The following is an 11,440-nucleotide window of genomic DNA, read 5'->3' as shown; positions in this document are numbered from 1 at the left end:
TTTGTTGAGTCAAGTTCCATGTTGATGAGACATCAGATATTTCTATCAGTTTGTCATAATCCTTGAGGCTGAGAACCATACCATAATAATCAATGATGTTATAACTGTGCTGCACTAAGAGATGAATGAATGAATGAAATAGCTTTTATATAGCGCCACTTTCACTCCAATGAGTATCTTGGAGCTGTAAGCAGGGGGAAAAGGTACCTTCCAGAAGAAAAGAAACAGGCATAGTCTCAGATGATAGATGATCAGAGAAAAGACCAAGCCGTATTCTCTGGGATACCAAAGATCCATGGCCCTTATTTATGAGGCCTTGCATCAGTTTTGCGCCGCCGGTGCGTCACTTTTTGTGACGCACCAGCGGCGTACAAAATGCGCCTTGTTGCGCCATATTTAAAAAGTGACGCATCTAGGTAGATGCGTCACTTTTTAAACCCCTGCGCCACATTATACCTGCGTCAGGTATAATGTATGCAGAGGGGGCGTTCCCCCGCAAAAAGCCTCGTAATAGTGACGCAGTGAAATTTATGATATTTCACTGCGTCACTTTTAGGATGCTGTTGCGTCAAAATCTTGCGCCTGCCTCACAGCAGGCGTAAGACTGACGCAAGCCCTTTCACATGGGACTTTCCCCATGTGAAAGGACGCATTGCTGGAGTTGCGTCACTTTTGTGACACACTCCAGCAATGCGTCACTTTTGCGCTTACAGATGCGTCAGAAATACTGACGTATCTGTAAGTCCTTGCGACATGATGCGTCATACACTAAATATGACGCATCATTGATGTCGCAAGGAGTGCGCAGTGAAAAGTGACGCATCGCTGTTTTCACGCAGCGATGCGTCACTTTTCATAAATGAGGCCCCATGTTTGTAAGGATTTCCTAAAATTGAGTTCAGTTTGTGTATGTCTGAGTTGAGTTGGTAAGGAGTTCCAGGCATTGGTCCCTATGGCCACCAGAGTCTTTCCGCCCCTGGTTTTAAGTTTAAATTTAGGTGTTAGGAGGTTCTTTTTTTTTTGTTTTTTGTTTTTTTCCTTTGGAGAAATCAGCATAGAAACTTTAATACATCCAAAGTTACATTTTCTGTAGAAAAACAAAAAAAAAATATATCAAACCTTGGTGATACAAGGAAGCCGTGAGCAATGAGTAGAGAAGCTACTGAGGAATGGGTTTGAGTTGTGTTGTAGAAGAGGAAAGCAGAAGCTGATGAGGTGGAAGAAGTTGAGAGCAAAAGAAAACATGAATTACAAAAGGATTAAGATGGCGGAGTATCTTGCATCCATCTTCGGTACCGAGAAGGACAAGGTTAACTGTTCCTTCTACTTTAAGATCGGTGCCTGCCGCCATGGGGACAGATGTTCTCAACTTCACAACAAACCAACATTCAGTCAGACTATTGTATTGCTGAACCTGTATCGTAACCCTCAGAATACAGCCCAAACAGCTGATGGTTCCCACTTAGGTCATGTGAGTGACATGGAGGTGCAGGAGCACTATGATAGCTTCTTTGAGGAAGTTTTTACTGAGGTTCAGGCAAAGTATGGTGAAATAGAAGAAATGAACATCTGTGATAACCAGGTGTTAGGAGGTTCTCTGAGGATGAGTGTAGGGTACGTTGAGTGATGTATGGCTTAATTCTAACGTTGAGGTATTCTGGTCCAGTATTGTTTGCTGTTTTATAGAGAATGGTGAGAACCTTAAAGCGAATCCTCTTAAGGACGGGCAGCCAATGGAGGGTTTTTAGGCAGATTGAGTCCCAGCCTCGCTGCAGGGTTCTGGACCACCTGTAGTCTTTGTAGGACTTTTTTGTTAGTTCCTGCATTGAGACTATTACAGTAGTCCAGACGGGATAGCACTAAAGCTGCTACCACCGTCTTTTTGGACAGCGTTGGGAGTAGATAAAAAAAATTAGAGAATTTTTATTACTTGAAAACAGGTACCTGCCACAGCAAGAGCATGCTTGTGGAAGGATAGTATATGATCAAATTTTATTCCCAGATTCTTTACAGTCTCCTTTGCAGTCTGGGGTGGTGCTGTATTAGACGGTCACCATTGGTCCGGTCTAAAAACGTTATTCTTGCCAAACAGCATAATCTCTGTTTTGGAGCTATTACATTTCAAGTGGTTTAGCTTCATCAAGTCCATCACTGCTGTTAGACAGTGGTGACATTTTTCTTCAGCCACTGTTGAGATTTTATCCTGCATAAGGATCAATTGGGTGTCATCAGCATAAGCGACAAACTCAACATCGTACGTGTCCATCAGAAAAAGCAGTGGTGCCATATAGACATAAAACATTTTTGGGATCAGAGCCGAGCCCTGAGGGACCCCTGATGCCAACTCTCTTTCTTTTGATCTATAGCCTCCCAGTGTTACAATCTGTTTTCTGTTTTCTAGAAAGGAGGTAAACCAGGTCGATGCATTGTATGTGATTCCACTGCATGCAAGTCTATCTCTCAAGATGTCATGAGAGACTGTGTCAAACGCCGCTGACAAATCTAACAGGACTGCGTCCTTTCCCTGATCCGTAGCAAGTTTTAGGGATTCAGCGGTGTGCAATAGTACTGATTCTGTAGAGTGACCAGATCGAAAGCCAGATTGCTTAGGATGTAATATGTTGGCTTTCTGCATGAAATCATTAAGTTGATTGTTGACAAGTTTCTCTGTGATTTTACTCAGACATGGCAACAGTGAAAAAGGCCTGAGATTGAAAAGGATCGTGGGATCTGAAAGTTTCTTTTTTTGAAGCGGTTTTACAGCGGGGGTTTTCCAGCTGTCGGGATTTTTGGCTAATCTAAAGGTATCATCTGATTAATAATGGGGTTGATAGTATTCACCAGTGCATGTAAACTTTTGGAGGGCAGGGATCGAAAGGCGAGCCTGATTTACAGGAGGGAATAGCTTGCCTAGATTGCTTGAAATGAATCTCCTTAAAGCATATCAATTCTTTATTTCTTTCCCCAATGGTCTGGGCGTTTTTCATCTGGCGGGTGGGTGTAGTGAAATTTTTCTTTAAGTCAAGAATTTTATTATCAAAGAAGTCAGCAATACAATCGCATAGATCTTGTGAGGGTGGAATTTCCTGTTCAAGATTTTTAGGAATGGTATAAGTTTTTACTATATTAAAAATAGTTTTTTGATTATCTGCTTTTTTATATATTAAATTATCGTAATATGTCTTTTTTTCATGTTTAAAATGCTGGTGGTACGATCTAAGAGCAGATTTAAAAAACACCAGGGGCCTCATTTATAACTTTTTGCCGTAGGGAAGCGCAGCAGGCCTTCCTGCTGCGCTTCCCTACGGCAAAAGAAAAGGGCAGAAATGCGCCGTATCTATAAGATACGGCGCATTCCTGTCCTTATCCCCTGCGCCAGCGCACAATGGGCTGCCTGCGCCAGCGCAGGCACCCTTGCACCATGGTGCAAGGCTGCCTGCGTTGCGGGGAAGATTATTTTTGTACAGGAAGGGAAACCTTTCTGTACAAAAATAATCACAAGAGGCTTTTCCTCTTTCTATGTGTGCTGCAGAATGCAGCACACATAGAAAAAGGAAATACGAGGAGAAATAAAGACATTTCTCCCTGTTGCGCCTCCCTTACGCCTCCCATGGGGAGGCGTAAGCTATTGGCACTGCTTCAGAGTTACGATTTCTCGTAAATCTGGGGCAGTGTCAAAAGGCCATGGATGTTGCTGGGAACGCCCCCCAGCAACACCCATTGCCAGCCCCTTTAACGCAGAACACTGCGTTAAAGGGACTGATATTTATCAGGCAGCAGTACGCCACAAAAACTGGCGTACTGCTGCCTGATAAATACCACGCAGGCTTCGGCGCCACGGAACTTCATGAAAAGTGAAGTTCCGATGGCGCAAGGGGCCTCATAAATGAGGCCCCAGATCTTCAGTATTGTAATCTTGCCACCATTTCTTCTCTAGTGTTCCACATTGTGCAGACTACATCTCCTTTGTTCTAAGTATGAACAAGTGGCCATCTGCTTGGCCTTCCTTTGCAAATTAATATCTTTCAATAGGCCATATGCTCATACTAAAACACTTAGGGGCAGATTTATGAGGCCCTTGCGCCACGTTTATGCCACTGTTGCGTCACGCAAGGTGGCGTAAACGTGGCGCATCCCTACGAACGATTTACAACGTGACGCATCTAGGCAGATGCGTCACGTTGTAAAGCCATGCGCCGCTTGTGGGCGTTCCGGCGCAGGGTGGGCGTTCCGGGGTAGGTGCGCCTCGCAAAAGTGGCTGAGTGAAATCTCATAGATTTCACTCAGTCACTTTTAAGCCAATGCTGCGTCAAAAGCCTGCGCCTGCTTGAAGCAGGCGTAGGTCTTGACGCAGCATTGTCAAAATGGGGCACCCCGAGCCTTGCTGGAGCTGCGTCGCGCTTGCGACGCAACTCCAGCAATGCGACACATTTCCGGCACAGATGCGTCACGCATCTGTGCCGTTTTTGCACCAAGGTGCGCCGCATTATAAATGCGGCGCACCATGGCTGGCGGAGCTGTGGCGCACTGTGGCGCATGTTAACTGGCGCATCCCTGGGGATGCGCCAGTTAACATAAATCTGCCCCACTGACTATTGTGATCAAAAAGGCTCCCTTGCTTTTATAAAGTGTCTTCAATTCACTCTCCTGTCTAGGGGATTTTACTTGATGGGAAACTATCATGAAAGGAGATGGTGCCTAATAAAATCAGATGCCTGGAACAAAGTATTGAAACTCTATTTTTAATTTTGGAGAAAAAAAAACTGGGATCCAAACCTACTCTGAAATTTTAAATATTTATGCAGGTAAGGCGAATCCATAGCCACATATGGAGCAGCAGTTTGGGGGATGGCAGAGATACAAGCATTGCAGCAGGCAGAGTATACCTCTGGTAAAAGAATGCTTTATTTCCTGTGTAGCTGCTTTAATTATATCTGCCATAAGGAATTGGCCTTACCATATTTGAGTGATTCAGTTAGAATGACACCATATGGCTGGGTCCAAACTGGGGTGGTGTGGTGAGCAAAATAACGATGGATTAAACCCAGATCCTTGTGACTGGGGGTGAGGGTTTGCATTGTTCAGCATTCCCTCCTTCAATTGTTGCTTTGGCATATGTCATCCTATGTGTGAAGGGTATGCCCAGACTAGGGTCCCGTGCTCACTACACCACTGGATTCAAGCTAGTATGGCTATTTAAGGGTGATTCCCTGAAACCCTTCCCAGGATGCTTGTTTCCAGTCCAGGGAGGGCCTGGCTTGGCAGTTCAGGCTAGACTGTTTCCACAAGGAACAGAGTCAAGACTGATTTGCATATGGCTGGGTCTAAACTGCGGTGGTGTGGTGAGGAAAAGAATGATGGATTAAACCCAGAATCTTGTGACCGGGGTGAATGTTTGCATTGTCCAGCATTCCGTCCTTCAATTGTTGCTTTGGCATATGTCATTCTATTTGTGAAGGATATCCCTAGACTTGGGTCCCTGTGCTCACAACACCACTGGATTCAAGCTAGCCTGGCTGATGAAGGGTGATGCCCTGAAAACCGGTCCCAGGTGGCTTGTTTCCGGTCCAGGGAGGACCTGGCTTGACAGTTCAGGCTGCACTGTTTCTACAAGGAACAGAGTCAAGACTGATTTGCATATGGCTGGGTCCAATCTAGGGTGGTGTGGTGAGCAAAAGAATGATGGATTAATCCCAGATCCTTGTTACTTTGGGTGAATGTTTGTATTTTCCAGCATTCCATTCATAAATTGTTTGTTTTGCATATGTGGTCCTAAGTCTGGAGGGTATGCCCAGACATGGGTCCCATACTCACTGCACCACTGGATTCAAGCTAGTATGACTATTTAAGGATGATGCCCTGAAACCCATCCCAGGATGCTTATTTCCGGTCCAGGGAGGACCTGGCTTGGCAATTCAGGCTCGATGGTTTACACAAAGAACAGGGTCAAAACTGATTTGCATATGGCTCGGTTCAAACTGGGGTGGTGATGAAAAGAATGTTGGATTAAACCCAGATCCTTGTGACTGGGGTGAATATTTGCATTGTCCAGCATTCCGTTCATCAATTGTTTCTTTAGCATATGTCGTCTGAAGTGTGAATGGTATGCCCTGACATGGGTACTGTGCTCACTACACCACTGGATTCAAGCCAGCCTGGCTGATGAAGGATGATGCCCTTTAAATTAGTCCCAGGATGCTTGTCTCCAATCCAGGGAGGACCTGGCTTGGTGGTTCGGGCTGGGCTGTTTCAACAAGGAAAAGGTTCAAGACTGATTTGCATATGGCTGGGTCCAAACTAAGGTGGCGTGGTTAGCAAAAGAATGATGAATCAAACCCAGAACCTTGTGACTGGGGGGTGAATGTTTGTATTGTCCAGAATTCCGTCCATCAATTGTTTCTTTAGCATATGTCGTCCAAAGTGTGAATGGTATGCCCTGACATGGGCACTGTGCTCACTACACCACTGGATTCAAGCTAGCCTGGCTGATGAAGGATGATGCCCTTTAACTCCTTGGACGCTCATGACGAGCTCAGCTCGTCATGATGTACACCTCCATACACTCATGACGAGCTGAGCTCGTCATGAACAATGGGAATAATCCAAAGCCAGCACAGGAGGAAAATAACACTAGCATCGATGGTGTTAAACCAGTCCCAGGATGCTTGTTTCCAATCCAAGGAGGACCTTGCTTGGCAGTGCGGGCTGGGCTGTTTCAACAAGGAAAAGTTTCAAGACTGATTTGCATATGTCTGGGTCCAAACTAAGGTGGCGTGGTTAGCAAAAGAATGATGAATCAAACCCAGAACCTTGGTACTGAGGGTGAATGTTTACATTGTTCAGCATTCCATCCGTCAATTGTTTCTTTTAATACGTCGTCATAAGTGTGAAGGGTATGCCCAGACGTCAGTCTCGTGGTCACTACACCACTGAATTCAAGCTAGCCTGGCTGATGAAGGGCAATGCCCTGAAACCGGTCCCAGAATGCTTGTTTCCGGTCCAGGGAAGACCTGGCTTGGCAATTCAGGCTGGACTGTTTCCAAAAGGAACGGGGTCAAGACTGATTTGCATGTGTCTGGGTCCAAACTGGGTTGGTGTGGTAAGCAAAAGAATGATGGATTAAACCCAGATCTTTGTGACTAGGGGTGAATGTTTGCATTGTCCAGCATTCCATCCATCAATTGTTTCTTTTGCATATGTTGTCGTATGTGTGAAGGGTATGCCCAGACGGGGGTCCTGGCACACTACACCACTGGATTCAAGCTAGCCTGGCAGATTAAGGGTATTGCCCTGAAACCGGTCCCAGGATTCTTGTTTCTGGTCCAGGGAGGACCTGGCTTGGCAGTTTGGGCTGGACTGTTTCCACAAGCAACAGGGTCAAGACTGATTTGCATATGGCTGGGTCCAAACCGGGGTGGTGTGGGGAGCAAAATAATGATGGATTCAACCTAGATCTTTGTGACTGTGGGTGAATGTTTGCATTGTCCAGCATTCTGTTCATCAATTGTTTTTTTTTGTTTATGTCATCCTAAGTGTGAAGGGCATGCCCCGACGTGGGTCCTGTGCTCACTACACCACTGTATTCAAACTAGCTCAGCTGATGAAGGGCGATGCCCTGAAACTGGTCCCAGGATGTTTGTTTCCGGTCCAGGGAGAACCTGGCTTGGCAGTTCGGGCTAGACTGTTTCCACAAGGAACAGGGTCAAGACTGATTTGCATATAGCTGGGTCCAAACCGGGGTGGTGTGGGGAGCAAAATAATGATGGATTCAACCTAGATCTTTGTGACTGTGGGTGAATGTTTGCATTGTCCAGCATTCTGTTCATCAATTGTTTTTTTTTGTTTATGTCATCCTAAGTGTGAAGGGCATGCCCCGACGTGGGTCCTGTGCTCACTACACCACTGTATTCAAACTAGCTCAGCTGATGAAGGGTGATGCCCTGAAACCGGTCCCAGGATGTTTGTTTCCGATCCAGGGAGAACCTGGCTTGGCAGTTCGGGCTAGACTGTTTCCACAAGGAACAGGGTCAAGACTGATTTGCATATGGCTGGGTCCAAACTGGGGTGGTGTGGTGAGAAAAAGAGTGATGGATTAAACACAGATCCTTGTGTCTGGGGGTGAATTTATGCATTGTCCAGCATTCTGTCCGTCTTTTGCATATGCCATTCATATTATGCCATTCGATTTGGAAACAGCAGAGTGCCACTTTGAATCAAGTAATACTAAGGGACTGGCTAAAATTGGCATACATCCACCTGATCCCATGGTTAAACTACCTGCACAGCCCTAGGCTTTAAATAATGATGTGCTTCTCTGCTAACATGTGTTACCTCCTATACAACTAAGCTTAAAGAAATGTTTTTATTGAAAGTCTTGAAGGAAAGATGGGAGCAAAATAAAAAAAGAGCACTGTAGGTTATGACAATCCCGATGTAAATCGTGGTGTGCTTTCCTAACTGGCTAGGATAAGAAATCCTCAGCACCAGTTTATTTTGATTTTGTTTGAGGTTTGCAAGGCATTCTGGGTAATAAAAATGTTGAGAGTCACACAAGTCAGTAAGTCAATTCAATTCATAAAGCTTTATTCGGAACATTTAAAAAACATGTCCATAAAAGCACATACAGTTACAAATACAAACATTTCATTAAACATTACACATTTCATTAAAAAAAAAAACACATGATACATAATATCCAGAGGGGGATGGAATAAATATTTAAAATATTTAAAAACACATACTTTTCCTGGCGCTAATAGCTTTAAGCAAAAATGTGGCAGTAAAAAAGCAAATGTCCGGATGGTTCAAATTAAAAAGCAGTCTCATAGCGTCCATAGTTGTTCTCACTCCAAATCTATTTAACATTGGCTTTAGGTAGAATTTCCGTAATTCCCTATACAATTCGCATGTTAATAAAAAGTGCTTAGTGCTCTGTTCCGTTTTGTTATCACATACACAGGGGCCATTAGGGCGCATTTTAATGTTAGGGCACCAACAAGATAATGTACTATTCCCATCCTCATTCTAGTTAGTACAAACTGGTGCGAAACTCTGGCTACCTGTGACAAATACGGATGAAATCCAATAAAATCATTCATGCTATTGTACAGTACACATGTAGATAATTTAGAATCCTCCAAAAAATGCCTTTCATTACAATAATTCAAGAAAATTATTTTCATACTTGATTTAGAGATATCTGAGACACTGTATGGATCATTAATCACATTAGTCCCAAAAATCTTTTGAGAACATTCAATAATGTATTTGATCCAGGGGATCTTTAAGTGCTGGTCTAATGAGAGACAGTCCTCAATAATTGCTCTAGTCAATGAGGTACCGTCACTGAGCCAAATGGAGCGCCACAATAATAGGGGTCTTAACATGATCATATCACTTAGGGCTTGAATCCCTGTTTCCTTATGAACCAAGGAGTTGGAGGTAGACTTGGGTAAACACAGGAGCCTTTTCAGGAAGATATTCTCTTCTACCTGAAGGCTCCCCGCTGGTGACACGCCCCATACACCAGCCCCATAAAGGGCCGCAGAAAGACATCTGGATTGATAGATTTTTAACATATCTTTATTACGTCTATTCCCCAGCTTCTTGGCAAATAGAAAGACCCCGTTAGCGCTCCTAATCATCTTTGTTCTGACAACGTTATGTTCAGTGGCCCAGCTCCCATTGTTGGAAAAGGTGTTTCCCAAGTAGCAAAAGTTCTCAACTTTTTCGACCAATTCGCCATCAATAAAATAATGGGTTTTACCTTTCATTTTAACTCTTCCGGGCCCACACTCCATCACATATGTTTTTGATTTATTGATCACCAGTTTCCTGCTTTTGATGAACCGTACAAAGTGGTCCATCAGGTGTGGAAGACCCAAGGGAGTCCTAGACAGTAACACTGCGTCATCCGCATAAAGTAATACAGGTAGTTAAGATTATTGACTCTAGGGGCATCCGCCGCGACTGTCTGCAGGACAGAATCTACCTCGTTTATGAAGAGGGTGAAAAGCAGGGGTGCTAAAACACACCCCTGTCTAATCCCCCTCCCGATCGCAAACTTGGTAGTACACTCCCCATTAGGTCCATAACGGACACTGGTGCTAAGCTTTTCGTACAGGCGGGCGAGGAAGTATATTATACCTTCAGGTGCCCCCATTTCTAGTAATTTGACCCATAATATAGCGTGGTCTACCAAATCAAAAGCGCTGCTTAGATCAGCGAAACATAAATAAAGCAACCCTTTTTTGGCCTGGGTATATTTCCCTACTAAGAGCTCTAGATTCAGGCACTGTTCAATAGTGCCACGGCCTTTTCTAAATCCAAACTGGCAGTTACTTAAGATCTCATTGGTTTCTGCCCATTCCTCTAGTCTTACTAGAAGGACCCTACTCATAATTTTGACAGATGAGTCCAGTAAGGATATTGGTCGATAATTTTTGGCATCGCCCCGGTCACCTTTCTTATAAATGGGGACGATTATTGATTCCTCCCAGTTAGACGGTATTTTACAACAAGTGGCTGCATTAAAGATTTTGGTCAATAATGGACCCCAAATCTCCGGTGCAGTCTTATACACGTCTATGGGGACACCATCCGGTCCCTGGGCCTTCCCTCCTTTACTGGTTCTTATACTAACCATGACCTCATCTATAGTAATATCTAAGGCTATGATGGGCCAGCCTTCTCCATGGGGTACTGTTATATTACTTGAATCAAAAATAATGGAGAAATGTTGGATCCAAGATTCCATACTCTCATTTGATGTGAGTTCTGGTGCCTTTTCATCTTTAAGGAATGGACTATTCACCGTAGACCAAAACAGAGTACAGTTCTTTGTTTCCGCTGCTTGACTAAGGTTGTCCCATGCTTCCTGTTGTAACTCAGCTTTTCTACGTTTGAGGATCAAATTATAACCCTGCCTAAGTTGAATCACCAGCCTCTTATCCCTTGGTTTAACTGCTAAAGCCTCCTTAAGATCCGTCCGGGCAGTAGAGCAAGCATGATCAAACCATCCCCTTTTGTACCTATTCTTTTGCCCAGCCTCTTTAGTAAACTTCTTATTAATGGTTGAATTGATTCTATTAAAGTGGTCAATACTGACAGCCGAGGTTTCATCCTGTTCTAAAATTGCAGTGATTTCCATCAGACAACTAGAAATGATGGATTCAGATGTTTTGTCTGCTTTTTCTCCCTTCCACCTCAATCTATACCCATTCTGTCTATGGGGTTCGATGTTAACAATATTACCCTGTTCACGTACATAGACATTATTCCAGATTGTTAATTCAGTAGTCAAACAGTTATGATCACTTAACATAATATCAATCACCTTGGGCATTGGGCATAACGGAACAAGGGTTGAAGACATGCAGATAAAATCAATAATAGTGTTAGCGTCCCTTCCTTTAAAAGTCGGGATATTTTCACCCACATC

General features: G+C 44.0%; 1 protein-coding gene across 1 annotated transcript; it reads left to right on the top strand.

Annotated features, from left to right (window-relative positions):
• The first annotated feature begins 1,264 nt into the window (after positions 1-1,264).
• Positions 1,265-1,627, top strand: LOC147708913 (splicing factor U2AF 35 kDa subunit). The gene has a single exon (XM_086925802.1). The coding sequence runs from the start codon at positions 1,265-1,267 to the stop codon at positions 1,625-1,627; it is 363 nt and encodes a 120-aa protein (XP_086781928.1).
• Positions 1,628-11,440: the final 9,813 nt, after the last annotated feature.

Source organism: Lissotriton vulgaris, chromosome 6, assembly GCF_964263255.1.
Source record: "Lissotriton vulgaris chromosome 6, aLisVul1.2, whole genome shotgun sequence".
In the NCBI taxonomy this organism is placed as follows: domain Eukaryota; kingdom Metazoa; phylum Chordata; class Amphibia; order Caudata; family Salamandridae; genus Lissotriton; species Lissotriton vulgaris.
This window is presented reverse-complemented; position numbering and strand designations above follow the sequence as displayed.